This window comes from Hydra vulgaris, chromosome 12 (genome assembly GCF_038396675.1).
Source record: "Hydra vulgaris chromosome 12, alternate assembly HydraT2T_AEP".
Classification (NCBI taxonomy): Eukaryota; Metazoa; Cnidaria; class Hydrozoa; order Anthoathecata; family Hydridae; genus Hydra; species Hydra vulgaris.
The window spans coordinates 77,935,896-77,957,689 of NC_088931.1; the positions used below are offsets into that span (position 1 = coordinate 77,935,896).

General features: G+C 29.8%; 2 protein-coding genes and 1 pseudogene across 3 annotated transcripts in view; 2 read left to right on the top strand and 1 right to left on the bottom strand.

Annotated features, from left to right (window-relative positions):
• LOC136089029 (uncharacterized) overlaps window positions 1-21,794 on the top strand; it is a 57,499-nt gene that overhangs the window by 15,243 nt on the left and 20,462 nt on the right. For both annotated transcript variants that reach the window (XM_065814536.1, XM_065814537.1), the window contains exons 4-5: window positions 10,510-10,690; window positions 20,242-20,308. In XM_065814536.1, coding sequence (XP_065670608.1) covers window positions 10,510-10,690; window positions 20,242-20,308 — 248 coding nt within the window. The remainder of the gene's footprint in view (window positions 1-10,509; window positions 10,691-20,241; window positions 20,309-21,794) is intronic.
• LOC136089131 (uncharacterized) lies at window positions 5,296-7,083 on the bottom strand (annotated as a pseudogene).
• Window positions 12,611-15,362, top strand: LOC136089132 (uncharacterized). Its single transcript, XM_065814855.1, has 4 exons — window positions 12,611-12,903; window positions 12,998-14,207; window positions 14,368-14,646; window positions 14,763-15,362. The coding sequence occupies exons 1-4, from the start codon at window positions 12,611-12,613 to the stop codon at window positions 15,360-15,362; spliced, it is 2,382 nt and encodes a 793-aa protein (XP_065670927.1).

The window sequence follows — 21,794 nt, forward strand, 5'->3', positions numbered from 1 at the left end:
ACTTAACTATAATGTTGCTTTTAAAGTTGTTGGGCATTTCACAAAAAAGATCAACAACACCACCAGTTTAACTACAATAGCACCTGAACCAAATGAATTGATCATCATTGAGTTTGACTCGAATGAGCACCGCAATGATCTCTTATCTAATGCAAAGCGACTTGCCTCAATAGATGAATTAAAATCTGTCTGCATTCGCCCAGACCGTACACCTCTCGAACAAGAAACATTCAACAACTTGAACAAAAAGCGTGCTACAGAAAATGCAGAACTATTGGCAAAAGATTTACTTGACAAACCCTTTCGATTTGTTATCCGCAGCGAAAAAATCAAATGCATTGACACATCCAAAACAGTCAACATCAATGGAAAAGAGAAGAATCCATTCCTCAAATGGAAATCAGCTGCTGAAGCCATTCAGTCGCTCTCAACATCTCACTAGTTCAACATTCTTTAACAAGGCCAGCTCTTCCATCAAATTATCTCATCTTTCGTGCTTCTACACCAATGCAACCTCCCTCAATCCAATAAAACTCATCGAACTGTCCTTACTTGCAGAAAACAATTCTTTTGACATTATTTTTATCACCGAGACATGGTTCAATGACCAATCAACTCCCTCTCTTCAGAACTACAACCTCTATCGTTCAGACCGTCGCAACCAAATCGGAGGAGGTGTAGCTATATACATAAATAGTAAAATCATCTCAAACAAAATAGAGGAATCCCTACTACACAAAGATTTTATTCCCTACTATTCAGAACAGTTATGGGTTGAACTAAAGCTTTTGAATGAAACTCTGCTCCTAGGCTGCATTTATAGACCTCCATCCTCCGGTATCGAAGCCTTCTCAGAGATTTCAAGTGCTATTTTCCATGCCAAAACTTTAATATCGACTAAAAAATACAACGGTATCATCATTGCTGGTGACTTCAATTTCCCAGAGATTACTTGGACTTCCAACTCAGTCTTTTCCTCTAGTAAAATTGGTCTCAGTTCTTCATTTGTCTCTCTTTTTCAAGATTGTCATCTTCACCAAATCGTCACTGTCCCTACTTTCAAACCTGCTAATTGCCCTATGACAAAGACTCTTGATCTCATCATATGTGACTCTTCATATCGTGCTAGCGAAATCAAAATCGGTCCTCCTCTCGGTTTGTCTGATCAATATCATTGCACTATCAACTGGCATTACAAACTGGCTTCCAGCATAAAATTATCACGTTTCAACAGCTCTAAATTTATATACAAGCATGGTAACTACGAAAAAATCAACAAAGAATTCAATAATGTTGACTGGTCATCTATTTTTAAAGACTTAAATGTAGAACAATGTTACCAACTTTGGCTCAACAAATACAATGAATGTTGTCTTCAATTTATCCCTCGTATGCCAAACAAACCATCCCCCAAAAAACAACCATGGATGACAAAAGAACTATTATCTCTTATTCGTCTTAAAAAATCGCTATGGGCTCGTAACGTCAGTTCAAAATGGAAAATCACATCACTGGTTGGGGAATATAGGGAAACTAGAAAGTTTGTTAAAAAATTAAGTCATTCTTCTCTGAAATCTTTCGAAATTGCCCTTGCCAATGATAAGCGTAATCCTAAAAGACTGTTTTCATACATAAATAGTAAACGCTCTGTAATAAATCAGATCTCATCTATGCGAGTCACCAGTTCCAGTGAGATCATTAGCTCTGACAAAATTACAATAGCCAACTCACTTAACAATCAATTTCAATCAGTTTTCAGCAAAGAGCCATCCAATGACAATCTTCCCCGTTTTGATCGTAGAACTAACACAATCCTCAATAGCATATCTTTTGATACTCTGGCCACTCTAATGGAACTCTCAGCACTAGATATATCTAAATCACTTGGTGTAGATAATGTCAGTCCTCACGTTTTACGCTTTTGTTCTACCTCAATGTCTTCTCCACTTACTCTCATCTTTCAAAAGTCATTTGACAATGGTGAAATTCCAAGCTCATGGTCCAAAGCAAATGTAACACCTTTATTTAAGAAGGGCTCCAGAATCGACCCATCAAACTATAGACCAATATCCCTCACCTCGATTCCGTGTAAAATAATGGAGAAATTAGTTAAGAAGGCAATCATGCAGCATTTAAAATCAAACAATCTTTTATCAGATAGTCAACACGGATTTTTAGAGAAAAAAGCATGCATTACAAATCTCCTTGAAACAATGGACTTCTTGACTGGAAATATAGCAAGAAAGCTACCAGTTGACGTCGTATTTCTGGATTTTGCTAAAGCTTTTGACAAAGTCCCACATCAACGAATGCTTTACAAATTAAAAATGTACGGAATCGAAGGCAATCTTCTCAATTGGATAAAAGCTTTTCTACTCAACAGGTCTCAACGAGTCATCCTTGGCGACACTCAATCGAATTGGTTACCTGTGACAAGTGGAGTTCCGCAAGGATCAGTCTTGGGTCCAATTTTATTTGTTATTTTCATCAATGATCTGCCAGATGTAATAAGCAAAGAAAACAGTTGTAAGATTTACGCTGATGACACTAAAATCCTAAGCATTGTCAACTCACTTGCTGCTCAACTTCAACTCCAATCAGATATTGACCAAATTGTCCAGTGGACTAAATCTTGGCTCATGGAGCTAAATGCAAAGAAATGTAAGGTCATGCACTTTGGCCAAAAAAAATTAACACCTTTCAAGTACTCAATAGAGGAATTAGGCCCTTGTTCAATAACGACTCGAACTACATTGGAAGCAACTACCTCTGAGCGTGACTTGGGAATTCAAATTACCAATGATCTTAAAGCAGGAACCCAATCCATCATTGCCTCATGTAAAGCAAATCAAATGCTAGGCATCCTAAAACACACTTTCCAATCTCGTGATGCTTCTTTATGGAAACAACTCTACTCCACCTACATCCGTCCTTCACTTGAGTTTGCAATTCCAGCTTGGAACCCTCATATGGCGAAGGATGAACGAACTATTGAATCAATACAGCGCAGAGCCACAAAAATACCAGACAAACTAAAAAAGTTAGACTACAAGTCCAGATGTTTACAACTTGGCTTATCTTCTCTTGTTGAACGTCGTAAACGTGGTGACCTCATCCAAAAATATAAAATTATTAATAACATCGACATAGTCAACTGGCACTTTCCTCTCATCACAATTCCACCAAGAGCAAATCACAGAGAAAGAATTCACCGTGAAAAGTACAGCAATAATTTAGCTCGTTTCCACTTTTTCAACAATCGCATTGCCAATGCATGGAATATGTTACCGGATAGAGTAATCGGTTCTCCAACTGTCAACAGTTTTAAAGCGAGCCTCGATAAGCTCTAATGTTACTACAGCTCGCAGCTATCCTTAGTGAAAGTTGCAATATGAGCTTCACAAAAACTAACTATAATCTGACATTCTATGATTTTTATTTTGTCAATTATTTTTACTTTTGTTGTGACAAATATATACTACTATATACTACTACTACTATATATATATATATATATATATATATATATATATATATATATATATATATATATATATATATATATATATATATATATATATATATGTATATATATATATATATACATATATATATTGGTTATATATCTACATATATATATATATATATATATATATATATATATATATATATGTATATATATATATATACATATATATATTGGTTATATATCTACATATATATATATATATATATATATATATATATATATATATATATATATATATATATATATATATATATATATATATATATATATATATATATATATATATATATATATATATATATATATGTAGATATATAACCAAAACAGAAAATATATAATATATCTAAGAAAACAGTAAAAAGAAAAGAATAATTAGACCATTTATTGTATCAGAAAATTATTTGTTGCTGTTGTTTAAAGAAATGCCTAAAATATATTCAAGTCGTTAAACTATTAGAGGTTTACATGAAAGTGTATGTAAAACCTGAATATTTAATATCTGTGTACAGTTATCTAACTGCTATATTCTATTTTATGATTAAATAATGCAATTTTTTAAATAAAAATCATTTTCTAAAAATAATCAATATGTAAAAATAAACTTATGTCAACTTACTGAAAGAAAAGAAAGACATACTAAATATAGTTTTTTTTTCTGGATCAAAGAGGCTACAAATTATTTTAAGTGATCCTCCTCCTACAAAATATTATTATTAAGCTCCTCCTCTTAAAAAAAAACTATTATTAAGTTCAAGATCTCTTCATCTCATAACGTTTTTATCTGAGTCAATTCCAATTCTTATTAATGTTTGGTAAGAAATTTGTAATGACTTTGTAATGACTTACAGAAATGCTTTCTGTAAGTCATTACAAAGTTGAGCAGCTATATTAATAAACAATTTACCAGTATTTAAATGTGTTTGGACTCCATGCTCTAGTTTCTTTTTCTTATAAACTCACCTGAACACTTTTTGAGCAGGTTGGGTATTAGTACCCGCTGCGCTGACTGCAGTTTATCAGTGAATCTGGTATTAGTACCCGATTTTGTTTTTTTATTTGAAAAACCTTAACCAAAATTTTAATGTCAGCTATAAGTAATGTTTTTTGTTTTAGAAAAATGTTTGGTTATTAAACTTACTTGTATATTTTATATTTAATTGTTATGTTTTAGTTATCATATTTCATTCATGGTGTTTGATATTTTATTTATTATAAATTATATTTCAGATATTATTATTTATATTTTTTTATAAAACTATTTAATAAACTATCTGCATATTTTGTTCAAAAAATTAAACTCTATTGATTAATTTATATTTATGTCTTATTATTTTTAAACTTTTTTAAACTAATAATCACTCACTAATACTTTTCTAAAGTATGTTATTTAAAAAAATCATTTCCCTTATGAAGAGACTTTTCACAAAATTGGCACATATGGCAAAATAAAGCTTTTTTTGCTTATGCGCAGTACAAACATGGCACTGTTGCGGGGTTTTTAATTTTATCCACCTGTAAAAATGTTGACTATTTTAATAATAATGCAATGGTATATATAATAAAAATGAAATTAAGTTTAAAGTAACTTATCGTAATGATATATATTAATATAGTATTACGTGTGATACGACAAATATTGGTCAGCGCAATCATCACCTTGTATATATTTGTTATAATCAACCACACATATTGGTCTAAAAATTTTTTCTTTTGTCACCCAATCAATATTGCGGCTTTCTCAATATTAGCTGAATGTATTGTCGAAATCATTCGGACTGGTCTTTTCGATTGCCAACATTGTAATAAAATGCATCGCCGGTGACGAAAGATTCCCCCTTTTTCAGTTTTGCTTTTCTTAAACAAAGAGGAAGGCCTCTGTTTGTGCAAATAGTGCCATATGTATAGAATCTATATTGTAAAAGTATTTCACAAGTGTCAAGACTATTATAATAGTTATGTCCATAATATATCCATATATATGTGGTGTCATAATTTCAAATCCATATATATGTGGTGCCATAATTTCAAATACGGCTGCAGAAGATTCACAATTGTTTGTTGTAATTAACTTCCTTCTCCACAGTATATGCGAAAGTTACAAATATAGTCGGTTGTAGCTTCACAAACCATTCTTATGAGAATTAAATGGGCGGATCTTTTTAAGGCGATCATTATCCTCTCCATCAGCATTGTTAGAAAAATGCTATGTATGCCATATTTGTCGAAATCAATCCCTGCTCATTACTTAAGCAAAAATTGGGGTTTGAATTGTTTTGTCCGTCGACCAATATCTGTCCCTCATATCTTTGCAGATTCTACCCATAAGTTGAAGTAGCTATTTGTTTCTGTCACCATATATTCAAATAAATTGTCCTCAGTAAAAAGCGAAACCACATCAACTTCACTCTCCGAATTATTTGGCATAACAAAAATTCCCCTTTTTCCTATGAATGGCTTGATTATAGGCACATTATCATTTTTTGACCAGTCCAGTACTTCATCATCACTTTCTTCAGAGTCGCTAGATGGTATTGACAAGACTCCTTCTATTTACTTGAAGCAATTCCTCGTCGTTTTTGCTACCTTACTTAGTCAGTAAACTAAGTAAGGTAACAAAAGTTATTGGCAAAGACATCACTATCACTATCCGAATCCATGGTACAATAAAATTTTGTAGAGAAATAAGCAAAGATTAACTTTTATTGTGATAAACTCACTGAATAACCAGCCAATGTAACAAATAAATATATTTACAAAAAATATCTGAGTATTTATACAATTAAACAAAATTAAAATAAATCAGACAAAAAATAAGATGAAACACACACAAAAAAAGCATGTAACCTTTGTCGAGTTAAAAATAAATAAAGAAAGGTTATTGAAAGGAATAAAATGAGTTGTAAAGTTCAATTATATTTTAATGCAGAGCAAAGAGTAGACGAATATACTATATAGGCTATAGGCCTGACACCAAACAACAGTCTAGAATTTGCCAAGAAACATTTGATAAATGCTGAACAACGCATATAAGATTATATTATATAGATTAGTTTATATTATATTTTCCTTAAACGCTAATACATGCATGCAACCGGCGCTAGAGTTATTTTCTTTCAATATTAAAAAATTACAAATCAGCTGATAGTAGTAGTTTTGCTTATAAGTTTTTTTTTTTTTTTTTTTTTCTTAACTATATCATAGGTCAAAATCAATAAAAAGGATTTTCTTACTTGTGGCTTTATTTTTTGTCAAAATCTCAGTGAGTTTTTTTATGTTTTTTTTTTTTTAAATTATACCCGCTACACAATATAGTTGCACTTATTTAAGTACCTGTTTAAAAATTGTTAAAACATTCGAAGTGACTTTTTCCTGAACTTTTTCAGAAGTATTAAATAACTTAAAAAGATTTCTACACGCATTCATTTCAGTACATTAATATTAAATTCCTCCCCCAATCACAAAAGCAAGTGTTACACATCCTAATCAAACTTACCGATTTCTTTGTTTTTTTCATATGTGGAAATCTGGATCAAGCCTTTGAACAAACTCTGCATTTTTCTCAATTTCTAGAGCTTACAAATCTAGATAATTGGGCAAATTGCTGTCGAGTTTTTATTATATTTAGTATGTCTTTACTTTCTTTTAATAAGTTTAAATACTTTTTGCATGTAGAACATATCCCTACATAAAGTAAGTTTATTTTTATATATTGGTTATTTTTAAAAAGTGATTTTTATTTTATAGTAACCAAACAAATATTAGGATTTGCAACATTCTATTATATCAATTTTTTTATTATATCAAATAGAGAAATGACTAAATAAAGTAAAAATATGGAAACCTTATTATTAGAACAATTTTCAACAAAGCATTACACAACAACTTTTTTATATATGGTTTCATTAACAATTCTATAGAAAATCTTGAGGTGATCAAAATTTAATAGCCTAAAATACTGGGTTAACTATAACATATTTTGAAGATGGTAATATTGACTTTTTATAAAGAAAACCTTTACTTAATAACTCTTACCCCCTCCCTTTTCATATTAAAATTTTCCAAAAGTTTGTAACCATTTTAGAAGCTTGAAAATCAAAAAACCTTTTGATTTTTAAGCTTCAAGGCACAGTATCCTGAAGAGTCACTGATAAAAATTCCATAAAAATATTTGGGGAACTTTGACCTAAAACCTAAAACCTCTTGTTTAGCAGTGTGTGAGCTGCACACTGCAGTAGGAGAAAAAGCTTCTATGTCTGTCCAAAGGAGATTATATTGGAGGTGCAGTTTTTGGCACCAAGTTGTAAAGCACTTAGCCTTGAGCCAGTAGTAAGAAGTGTGACGACAGAATGAATCAACAAATATTTTAAGTTTTAGAGCTAGCAGGGTCAGTGGTACTAGAGCCAATCCATTCAGTGTGATAATAAAGCCATTCAGTGTAATGATGCTTTAAATTCACCAATTGCAACAATATTAACTGATAGATAATGAAAAAGACTTGGTCAATTTAATCAGAAACAACTTTAAAAAGAGTGTTATCAGTTAAAGTTATCAAAAAAAGTGTTATCAAAAAAAGTTATGAAGTGAAGAGGTGCTAAGCAAAAGTTCATAAAAAATAGACAGAATTAAAACCTGGTTTTACCACAAAAAAGTGAATTGATACATAAATATATGTCAGACCAAGTATGTAAATATTGGAGTTTGTGAATTAAAAAGTAGTATGCATTATTAAATTAAAAAATAATATGTTTTAATATTAAGATTATAAGATGAAACAGTCCAATTTAAATTAGACAAAAAAAGCAAGTCGGTCGAGTGAATTTTTCAAAAGTAGGATTCATTGAAATATTATTCATGTTTGTAATTAATAGAGAACCTGACTCAATCACAGATAGTGTATGACACCCTAAGTATGTGTATGACACCCATAGTAATAACCTATGTGGCTGCCTCATTCTTCTTAATCATACCAAATTTGTAATGAAGGGCTTCTTATTTGGTCTTAACATTGCACATCAAAAGCGGATCTTCCATGCACAATTTGGAAGTGTTAAAACTCTGATGTTTTACAGCTATTGATGGAATCAGCCTCTCTGAGAGCTGATTCCATCAATAGCTGTAAAAGAGCTGATTCCATCACAGAGTTTAAAAGCTTTGCTACCAGCAAGTTTCAAAACCAATAAACTGAGTTTAATAGCTGTACCCTCATTAGGAGGTAACAAAAAGATTTGTATAGACGTTCCAGGAAGGCACGAGCAAAAATCTATGAGCCAAGAAGATTAAGAATACAAATCTACTTCAATAAAGGCTATATTAATTAAACAAACGTTGAAAAATAGATTTAAGTTTCAAAAGATCTCCTTTAAAAATGGGCTCTTTCAAGGTTGTTAAGTGATTTATAACATAAGGTTGTTAAGTGATTTATAACATAAACTTGTTGAGTGATTTATAAAATAAGATTGTTAAGTGATTTATAACATAAGATTGTTGAGTGATTTATAACATAAAATTGTTAAGTGATTTATAACATAAGATTGTTGAGTAATTTATAACATAAGATAGTTGAGTGATTTATAACATAAGATTGTTAAGTGATTTATAACATAAGATTGTTAAGTGATTTATAACATAAGATTGTTAAGTGATTTATAACATAAGATTGTTGAGTGATTTATAACATAAGATTGTTGAGTGATTTATAACATAAAATTGTTGAGTGATTTATAACATAAGATTGTTAAGTGATTCATAACATAAGATTGTTAAGTGATTTATAACATCGGAATTGTTAAGTGATTTATAACATAAAGTTGTTGAGTGATTTATAATATAAAGTTGTTGAGTGATTTATAACATAAAATTGTTGAGTGATTTATAACATAAGATTGTTAAGTGATATATAACATAAGTTGTTAAGTGATTTATAACATAAGATTGTTAAGTGATTTATAACATCAGAATTGTTAAGTGATTTATAAAATAAGATTGTTAAGTAATTTATAACATAAGATTGTTGAGTGATTTATAACATAAAATTGTTAAGTGATTTATAACATAAGATTGTTGAGTAATTTATAACATAAGATAGTTGAGTGATTTATAACATAAGATTGTTAAGTGATTTATAACATAAGATTGTTGAGTGATTTATAACAAAAGGTTGTTAAGTGATTTATAACATAAGATTGTTAAGTGTATGCATATGACTTTAAATATTTAAAAGTACCATTAAAAAGTTGTCAGTAGTCAGTGGTGTACACTGGAATTTTAGATGTTTGAGTTTTGACACTTACAGGCGTTGTGCAAACTCCAAACTTTTTTATGTTTTTGCTTATATCAAAAAAGAATGTTTTGCAAAGAATTGGGGTAATTGGAGCTTGGGAACAAAAAAACCCTAATTTTTGGGCCCACCCAGCCCTTAATGTGGGAGCAACGAGTTTATAAAATATTTTCTCTACTATTTTTATCTAAATTTATATTCATCAACAAACTTCAAATTTCATGCAATAATCTCTTATTTTTCAAAAACTATGACCATATAAAGTTTTAACCTTCCTCAATTTGAGGGGGCTGTAAACTTTGCAAGGTCATAAAAAGTGAACACTAAAAGGTTTTTGCTTGAAATTTGAAACTTGTTGATGAATATAAATTTAAATAAAAATAGTAAAGAAAATATTTTATAAATTCATTGCTTCCACATTAAGGACTGGGTGGGCCCAAAAATTAAAGTTCTTTTGTTCCCAAGCTCCAATTACCCCAATTCTTTGCAAAACATTCTTTTTTGATATAAGCATAAACATACAAAAGTTTATAGTTTGCACAATGCCTGTAAGTGTCAAAACTCAAATATCTAAAAATCCAGTGTACACCACTGGTAGTTGAGAAGTTTCGTTACTGAAAACTGTTTAAGCCTTGTATTTATGATTATTTTACACTTTATTTTAAGTTTTTAGTTTTTTTAGTTGAAGATTTTTTTTTTCTAGAATCATTATCTTGCATAGTTCAAGCTCTTGATATTAATCCAAGGAATGCATTGTATTGGATATATTTGTATGAACTGTTAGAGTGCATTAAAATTCATTTGAATATAGAGAGAATATGTGTAAACAGTGAGGAATTTATTATTACAGATCAACTTTTTCAAGATGTTGTACAGTTTGCCAAGTAGAGATTTTTTTAAATAGTTTTTTAGAGTAAGATAAAATTGTATTTATCTACTATATGGTATTTATGTAATAAATTATTAATCAATTTTTGTTACATTAGTTTATATAGCGTTTACAGAAAGAAAAGAAAAAACAAAGAATGTTTAAAAAAAGATTACTGCCCCATGCCAAACCCTCAGTTAATGTAGTTGCATTATGTTGCTGCAGCAAGCTATAAGATATTCGATGTATGTACTGAAGCCCTCGGCAGCAGGCTATTTCGGAATGATGTCAGAGTGCAATGCTTTATTAAGACATGGTTATTACAAAAAAAAAAAAAAAGTAAAAAAATTAAATAAGAGTGCCAATTAAAATGCAAATGTTTTTAATTAGATTAGACTAACTGATTGATTTCTTAAATCAATTGTTTTATGCAAGGACCTGTTCAAACTGACAACATATGGTAAGAATGACAATAAAAGATATGAGCAATGTTGCTATTAAGGAAGTAACATTTTTGGCAACATTCCAAAAGAAAAAAATAATGAAAGAGAAAAAAATTATGCGAGGAGCAAAGATTTTCAGTGGTGTTTTTTCAGTTTTTTAGTCCAATAATATGGTAAGCCACTGTATGTATTTATAAATATAATGTAAACCTAGTTTCCCGGCAAATGAGTAAATTCTTACAAATATAAATAATACATCAAGTAGGTGAACTTTGCAAGAGATAAGACTCAACAGAAGAAAAGTTACTTCAAAGACCACAAATATAAGTGAATGATATATTTAGAGAACTTGGTGATGACAATATTTTTTTATAGTTTTTGATACTTTAGTAATTTTTTAAATTGATTAAGAAACTTGACTCAAAGCACAGATAGTGCTCAGTACACTAAATAGTAGTCCAAGCAATTGCCTCATAACTATTAATAAACTCAAGCAATAACAAAGGGCTCAAAATGCGGCCTCTACAATGCACACCTAAAGTTCGAACAGGGACACCATCCATGAGCAACATGGTATTGTTAGGACTTAATATTTTACAGCTGTTGATGGAATTATCCTTTCTGAGAGCTAACACAGAGTTTGGGAAACCAGACTACCAGCTGGCCTTTGAACCATAAAACCATATAAACCATAAAGAGATTTAGAGCTGTACCCTCATTAGCTGATAATAGAATGGGTTGCCTAGTCATTAGTCATTTACCATCCTAAATTGGAAATAATGTATTATAAATACATCTATGCCTGTCTGATAGATGAAGAAGGTATACGAAGCTGGTCAACAGATAGAATCTGTTTATCCCTTAAGTCTTTGCGTAGGAGGCTTTGTACAAGACAGTAGCTGGATGCATTTAATGTCAATACATTTATGTATATTAGGGTGGTTCAAAAATAGGTCATGTCAAAAATTTGAAAAGAGCCCTTGCTTATGATCTGCCTTGACCCCAAAATAGTACTTAAAATTTTTTACAAAAATTTTTTTGATCATCGGAAAGGTCCCCACAAAGGGCAAAAGGATCAATTTTTGCCCCATTTTAATGAAAACTTTACCCCGCTTGTGGGACCCTTAAACTTCAACCATTAAAAAAAAAAAACTATCCAATAACATGGTAATGAGTTATACAACTTATGTTTAAGGGGCTCTTTTCAAAAATAAACATCCAAAGAATTTCATTTTTTCAGCAAAAAGCGGGTTTTTAGTGGGTATTTTCAAAATATCTTACATTTCAATTTTTTTGTATAATTTAATATTTGAAAACATAACTTTTTTTGCTGAACAATTTTTGTTTTGAATAAAGAATAAAAAAGATTTTAAATAAAATAAAAAATAAATATTTCATTTTCAAAATTAAAATATAATCTTATTATTTCATCTAATATACTTATATGTAAACATTTAATTTTAGACTAACATAAAATATTAATAATTTATATGATGCCACCCAAAAAGAAAATTGAAAGAGTTGATGATACTTTTTTAGTGGGAAAAAGAAATTGTACTATTCCTAACAATAAATTTGCAACTACACAAGAAATTCTTCAATACTTCAACTTTCTGAGAAAATCTAAACCTGAAGTTAAACTGAGTTTTATTGTAGGATGTCCAAACAAAAGTGGATCATTCTCACCAAATTGTCCTACCAGTCAGTTACATTGCTGCATAATATCTAAACTTGTAGCTCCATGGACACGTGGTGGATTTGAAGTAATTACAACTCAGAAGCTAATGTAATGATAGATCAAACTGTATAACCTTATCAAAACACTAAAATATATTTTTAAGTTTTTATAAGCATTTAATAATAATAATTTCATTTTATAGGATCAAGGTCACAAAAATGGTGAAAGACTGGATGAAGCTGAAAAGCCTAAGCAAAAGAAACAACGCTGCTGAAGTTAAAAAAAGAAAGAACTTTAAAGAAAATATGAAAAAGGTTTTCTGGATTGGAGAAAACCCACTAAATATGATTGAAAAAATAAGAAAAGATAGGTTGAGAAACCAAAATGACAAAGAGGAAGACATAGCTTTTCTTAAAGACCAATTAGAGGAAAGGAAAGGAAAGTTAGGGGGATTGGATAAGAGATTTCAATATTCATTAAAAAGAAAGTATAAATCTAAATGGAGTTATAATAAATTAAACAATGTATCAGATACTGATTCTGAAAATTCATTAAGTTCTTTTAATACCAATAAAAGCAAATTAAGTGATAGTGAATTTGAAATTGAGTCATATATTGATCCTACAAATTCTGTCAACATACCAAAGGATATCTTGCACCGTACTGCTCACACAGCAGTTGGAGAGGGTTTAACTCCACATCCACATACAGCAATTCTTAGCAGTTTTATTGTCAATTCTGGAGGATGCATGTCTGAGTTTGTATGCTCTAAATCTTCATCATACAGAGCAGCAGAGAATGCTGTGGTAATGGGTGCAAATGAAATCAGAGACCATATAAAAAGCATTTCTAAATCTTCAAATTCTCTGATAACAATTCATTTTGATGGAAAAATTGTGAAAGAACTTACTGAAGGAAAACAGTTTTCAAAAGATAGGTTAGCTGTTCTTGCTAGGATTAAAGGACAAACCGAGTTACTTGGAATTCCAGTAATCGACTCAGGTTCTGGAGAACACCAAAAAGAAGCTATAGAAGAACTTATTTCTAACTTTGGATTAGAGGATAAAGTTCAGTGTCTTTGCTTTGATACCACTAGCGCCAACACAGGTAAAGCAAAAGGAGCTTGTAGCAGAATCATTGTGCACTTACAGCGCCCTATGTTATTAACTGCATGTCGACACCATATTGTTGAGCGTCATGTTACCCATTTTTGGGAGCTTTATCCAAGTAGTCATACTTCAGGACCAGAAAACAAATTATTTAAACTTCTGAAGAACCATTGGAATGATCTAGATACTGAAAATCAAGATTTAAAAAGATTATCAACTCCTGTTGATTCCTGGATTAATGAACAAAGGCTGAGTGCTATTCAATTTTGCAGATATATAATTAGCACTAAAGTTTTTAAGAAGGTGAGTAATAATAGCTTTATAAATTAATTTAAAATCTAATTATCTCTTCTTACTTCCAAAAAATAGTATAGTAAAGTAGTACTTCGCATATAATTTTCCAGTTACAAATTTGTAGTAAGTAATTTAAGTTATTATAACTTAGGAAAAAAAATTTGTTTAGAATGGAAAGTTTCGTAAAGATTATCAAGAATTGGCTGAACTTACATTGATGGTACTGTCACACACTGACAGGTTTAAACTTCACAATCCTGGAGCTGTTCATCATGCCAGATTCATGGGTAAAAGTTTATTTTACCTAAAACTGTTTCTACTTATGGAAAAAATCCCTGAAATCAATGAAGAGAGCAAGGATGAAATCACTGAAATGACAAAGTTTCTTTCCATTTTTTACACTGAATGGTTTCTTAGAGCGGAGCTAAGTTCAACTGCTCCAACGCAGGTACACGGTCTGAATAATTGTTTTAAAATAAAGATATAATTTTGAATAAATACAAAAAGTAGGTATATTATTTATTTTTAAATTAAACATTGAAAAATCTAACCCTTAACTATTAGGATATGAAATCATACTGGCAGATGAAAAGGTTTGAGGAATTGAATAAAGCTGGAGCTCAAGCTGTTTCTGAATTCATTATGCGACATACTTGGTACCTTGACCCATATTTAGTCATTATAGCAATTGCAGATCAGAAATGTAAAGAATGTAGCAACATGGCTAAGAGACTATTTGGTCTAAAACGACCCTCTATAGAGGAGTATTCCTTAGAAAGACAGGTGTTGGATAAAGATATTCTGAAGAACTTAAACTTTTCACAGGATGAGCCTCCCAGTTTAGTTCCACTAGTTACAGAGAAGTCCTGGCTTATATTTGACATGCTTGGTCATGGAAAAGCTGAGGTTCAATGGATGAAGCTTCCTGCAGAGTATTGGATTTTAAATGATTTCTATCAAGAATTTGAAACAGCCATCATGAATCTTGATGTTGTGAATGATTGTTCAGAAAGAACAGTCAAATTAGTTCAACAACTTGTTAATAAAGCACATTCAGAAGAGAAAAGGCAAGATACGTTTCTTTTTACTCATGTGTACAAGCAAAATCGAAATGGTAGAAAAAAGTCGGATCATGCCAAAGCTGCACTCAATAGTATTATTTAATATCTACTTTTTGAAACACTTGTAAATGTTTGGTTTTTGTTTTGTATTGGTAAAGTTTTTTTTTATTGTATTCAAACAAATACTTATTTTTTTTAAAAAAACATTTTATGTTTTGATGATTTTTAATGTTTTATAATTCTTCTGAAAGTTACTTAAAAAACTATTTATGAAAAGAGCCCCTTAAACTTAAGTTGTATAACTCATTACCATGTTATTGGATAATTTTTTTTCAAAATTGGTTAAAATTTAAGGGTCCCACAAGCGGGGTAAAGTTTTTCTTAAAACGGGGCAAAAATTGACCCTTTTGCCCTTTGTGGGGACCTTTCCGATGATCAAAAAAATTTTTGTAAAAAATTTTAAGTACTATTTTGGGGTCAAGGCAGATCATAAGCTAGGGCTCTTTTCAAATTTTTGACATGACCTATTTTTGAACCACCCTAATGTATATATATGTATATATATATATTTATGTATGTATATATATATATATATATATTTATATATGTATACATGTGTATATATATATATGTATATATGTGTATATATATATATATATATATATATATATATATATATATATATATATATATATATATATATACAAAACAGTAGCTGGATGCATTTATTGTCAATATGTATATGTATATATATATATATGTATATATATATATATACATGTATATATATATATATATATATATGTATATATATATATAAATATATATATATATATATATATATATATATATATATATATATGTATATATATATATATATATATATATATATATATATATATATATATATATATATATATATATATATATATACAGGCCTGGTGCTAGACATTCTGAAGATAAAAAATTTACTGCACTACATTAAACATAGTGTCTTAAAAATTTCAACATAGCATCTATGTAAAAGAAGACATTACTGACAATCAAAGAAAATCTTGCTCTTGAAGATTTGGAAAAAGTTTAAACTAAAAAGAATGTAGCTGAAAAGTTTTGTATTCCTCTAAAAACTTTAACTTACTAGATTAAGCATAAAGAAAACATATTCAGTAAGTATAAATCTGTTCAATTTGGGACAAAGAAACAAAAGTTATGTTTTGAAAAGCATGGCTCTGTTGATAAAGCTGTATATAAATGGTTTATGAACTCACGTGAATAAAATGTACCAAATAATGGACAGGTCATTAGTGAGAAAGATTAAAGTTTTGCAAAAGAATTCAACATAAGAGCTTCAGAAAGGCTTCAGAAGGATGGCTAGATCAGTGGGAAAATAGAGGTAAAGTCCCAAAAAAAATCCTGATGGACTCTAAAATCTTTACTAATTATGTAAAAAGTCTTGATGCAAAGTTCAATGCTGAGGTTAGGAAAGTTGATCTAATCATAGATTATTGTACAGCTAATCTTGACAACCTCATAGCAATAGAATTAGTATTTTTACCATCCAACACAGCCTCCAGAACTCAACCAATTTACCAATCATTAGAGCATTGAAGGCTTTTTATTGCACAAATGTTGTGAGGTGTCAAATATATATCCATGCTGGTAAAATGCCCCCAAAGATCGACGTTCATGAAGCTATGAGCATTTTTGTCAGGTTATGAAACTCTTTATTAGCAAACACTGTAAAGAATTGTTTTAAAAAGCAGGCATCTCACAGGAAATACAGATTGAAAAGCTAAATGGTGAAGCTGATCCATTCAAATTTGTTTATTAGATGAAGAATTAGCTGTTGACAATTACATAAATTTAATAGGTGTATGCATATGAAACCGCTGTTTTTTCTTTGAATTAGAACGTTTGTTTTGGAGATGTTTTATTTATATTTCTTTGAATGTAATTTCCATTATTTTCTACTACTTTTTGCCAATTTTTTGGTAACTTATGAATTCCATCCCAATAGAATTTCTCAGGTTTAGAAGCTATCCAATCATCGAGCCATTTTTTGACCTCTTCATAATTCGAGAAGTGCTGATCTGCCAAGCCATGTGACATTGATCGGAATAAATAGTAATCTGATGGAGCAAGGTCTGGTGAATACGGCGGGTGGCATAAGACTTCCCATCCGATAGTTTTCAACGCTGTTTGAACAACTTTACAAACATGAGGACGAGCATTGTCATGTTGAAGAATTATTTTATCGTGTCTCTCAGCATATTCGGGTCGTTTTTCTTCTAATGCTTTTCTTAAACGGAATAATTGGAGTCTGTAAAGTGGCCCATCAGTTGTTTCTTTAGGTTTTAGCAACTCATAGTATACCACACCAATCTGATCCCACCAAATAGACAGCAAAGCCTTATTTCCATGAATATTCCTCTTTGGTGTTGATTTTACAGGTGCGCCTGGGTCAACATAATGTGTTGTGCGGACTGGATTGTCAAAATAAATCCATTTTTCATCTCCAGTCACTATTCGATGCAAAAAAGACTTTCTTTCAAAACGATTCAATAACATTTCGCATGTCACTAAACGCCTTTCAATATCACGTTCTTTCAATTCATGTGGAACCCATTTTCCTTCCTTTCTTATTTTACCGAGAGCTTGTAAACGTCTTGAAATTGTTGCCTGATCAACATTCAACTCTTCTGCTAATTGTTCTTGGGATTGAGCATCGTCTTCGTCCAATAAACTTTGCAATTCTGAATCTTCAAATTTTTTTGGAGGTTTACCACGTTCCTTGTTGTCAAGATCGAAATAGCCACTTTTAAATCTTCTAAACCAATCTCTGCAAGTTGTTTCAGATAAAGCATGGTCAGAATAAGCTTCTACAAGCAAACGATGACTTTCTGCAGCAGTTTTCTTTAAAATAAAATAGTGAAGTAATACTTCCCGCAAATGCATATTTGAAGGCACAAAGTTGTTCATTTTGAAAGATGTATAAAATTATCTAGATATGAATAAAATCAAATTAAAAACTATGATATTTAAAGCAAATTGAACGTAGTTTCACACACATAATCATCCATACATTAATTTTGTCTTAAAAAGAAAATTAACTTGTCTTATTTTAAACAGCGGTTTCATATGCATACACCTATTAGATTTTGAAATCTGTACAAGTAAAACAATTGTTATCACAGATCGAGAAATTATGGATACCATTTTAATCAATGACTGAACTGAAGTAGAAGAGGATATAAACGAAGTGTTAATCAACAATTTCCGTACTGAAAAGCCAAAATTTGAGATTGCACATGCAACTTGGTCTCTTTTTAACAATAATGGTGTTGAAATCCGACTATCACTTAGCTTTATATCGAAGATGTTTGATACACTCTTTAAAAAATTTAAAAGTATTTAAAAATTTTTTAAAAAATTGTAATAAATTTGTTATTTTAAAAATAAAAAACTTGACGACTTTTTCAAAAATTTGTAAATAATTTTTTTTTTCACTAGTAAAAGACTTAAGCAGCATCTTATTCCATTTTTCTTCCTTTTTACTATCTATTTTTTTTTAAAATCAAAATGTTATTCCATGGTGCTTCCTAAGGCGGTTAGGACTTCTTAGGGCATCTTAAATAAAAATTAAAAAAAAAGAAATTGATTGTAACTTGAAATAAGTCACTTTAAAGTGGATTTTGAGTTATTTAAAACTTTGGTTATTCAAAGTAAATTCTTATTCCCTAGAAGTTTGAATAACAATGCAATAGATAAATTCGTGTAGAATTCATTCAAATCGTTTGTATACAAATATTTTAAAGCCTTTTTAGAATCTAAATTTTCAGATAAACAAGAAGAAAGAAACATTGATTCAAAACTTAGTTCCTTGTCGGAAATATTTTTTCTTTTTTCTATTTTCTGCTAATTGACTTTGCAATGCAATCCAATAAGATTTTAAAATCTCTGTCGCAACTGTTGAGAGCTTTTTGTTATTGAATAAAAAGCTAAAAGGTGCAATACCAGAATTAAAAATCTTTTTTGCAATAATAGCGCATTCAAATACTTTATTGAAAACCTCCTCTTTGTATTTTTCTTTTAGAAATAATTGTTTTTTCAAGTTTTGCTCAGGTTCGTCCGAAAATCTCTTACTTTTTCTTACTCTTGAAACAGATTTTGTTGCAAAACTTACTTTTACTATTAAAAGTAAGTTTTGCAACAAGCAAGTTCATATGCATGATTTGTTCTTATTTAATTAAAATATTTTTAAAATTGTACACTAACGTACATTAACATACATTTTTGAGTTATTATAGTTTTTATTATAAACTAATGTTTACTTATTCTTACATATAATTATTCTTATAATCTTATATATTTTTGTATTCTCAGGAAAAAAATAAGTATACAATTAAAATTTGGTGCCTTCGAAGCTTTTGCACCTGGGTAAAAATTACCAATTTTACCCACTCCTCCGGGCCTGTATTTATAACTATTTATTTATTTAAAAAACAGCTTCTAACATTATTAACATTGGTATATGCTTCATTAATAATGCATTAAGTTTTGTTTTTCATACTGAAAATAAATACATCCAAGTCTCATATTAGATAATATGTGTGCAAGTTAGCTTCATTTTTTCTCTGTTTAAAAAAATAGTAATTACCTAAACAAACTTTGTCTACAAAAAGTTTATTGGCAATGTTGTGTTACAAGTGAAAAAATGCTTTATAAAAGTTTTTTTTAGCATAATCATAATGAATATTCTTATAGATTATTTAAGTTAATTTTTTTTTAACAATAATTATAATTATCTGGTTGTTGTGCTGAACAACTGAATGCTACTTTTTTATAATTTCATTTGTCCTTTTAGACAACTATTTATCTTGTACTACTGGTAATCTACAAGTAAATAAAAATGACTAATTTACTATAGAGTTGTTTAGTCATTGTCATTCAGCCAGTCATTGTGTGTATTTTTCTTTTTTTAGGTTTTCTTTGAGTGACATCTATGAAAAATTAGAAATACCACCCCATATTCAAAGTATATTGCAAAAGGTAAAAATAAGTTTTTATGCATATTTAATTTTTTTTTTTGTTTTTAAACCATTTTGATTAAAGTGGAAAATGATTAAAAAAATGTTGAGAACTGGTAAAACGCAGAAAGTTGGAAAAATTAAAAAAAAATCTTGATAACTGGTGAATGAAACTGGTGAGGTGAAAAGTGATTAAGAAAATGTTGATGAAATGTGATAAATAAAAAACTGATAAGGTAGTTATAAGATAAAGATTTATACAGTTTGTTTTAATTTAAGAATCTCTTTGAGTAAGAAATAGATATTTCTTATTAATAAATTTTAAATAGAAGGTTACGAAAATCAAAGAAATATAAAAAATAAACTGGCAATATCAGCAAAAATTTCAAATCATATCTTCTTAAAAAAGTATAAAAAATCTTTTAATTTATTCACAGTATTCAAAATAAATCTGTTTTACTTTTCATTGCACCTTTAACATTAATCTTTTTTGTGCAAGAAATCTCTGTGTAATGGGGTGACAAATAAAAAGTAAAATTTCAGGACCAGATGTAGTCCACTGATTTAAAGTGGTAGCCACATTAAAAGTATAGGCTTCTACAAAAATGATGTTATTGAAACTTGAGTTATTGAAAATAGATAAATTGGCCAAATGTTTGATTATCAAGAAGCAAACATAGAACTTTAAAAGGTTTTTATTTATCAGACCTTGTTAAGAAGCGTTACGCTGTTTGCATTTTTTTATTTTTTCATTTTAGATTATTCACCTCCCCAAGGCCCGAGGGGGGCCACTACAGTCGAGGAGGCTACTCATTTTTTTTTTGTGCTTTTTTATTTTTTTTAGTTGTTATTTGTGGTGCAACCCTCTCTCAACTCTTTAACTCCGAAACACGAACCTTGCCGAGCAAGGCCACTGCGCGGAGAAACTAAGTTGAGCGCGGTACTTCCAGGGACGTGGTGGGAGTCGAACTCCGAACTTCTCGCTTACAAAGCGAGCGCTCTTACCACTACACCACTACCGCATACTTATGTACAAAATGGCGATTACCACGTTAATCCATTTCCGTTAAGTCAAAACTCTTATAAGTTGTATTTATATTTAAATTTATATTAATATTAGCAGCATTTAATTAGTTGTAATTAATTGTTCTAATAATCGTTTTATTTATTTTAAAGGAAAAATAATCTTTTTCAAATACTGAATTTTGATTTCATAAGTAATACTTGTTATATTGTTTAAAAGGTTATTAATGTGGTTTAAAATGAAATTTAATTACAATGTGATACTTTAAAATGCGATAATGATACAATTTAAAGATGTTTTTAATGATTTAAATATGTAAACTTTGTTGAGTTACATTAAGTTGCATTATGCTTTTCTGTTATTCAACGAAATCTTGTCACAATCTTGTAAATCAGGCCATTTATGGTATATGGTTTGTTGCATTGTTGTTAAGAACTTTCAATGCCATATTGGCTTTCGTGGTGTGTTAGCTCCAAAAAGCCTA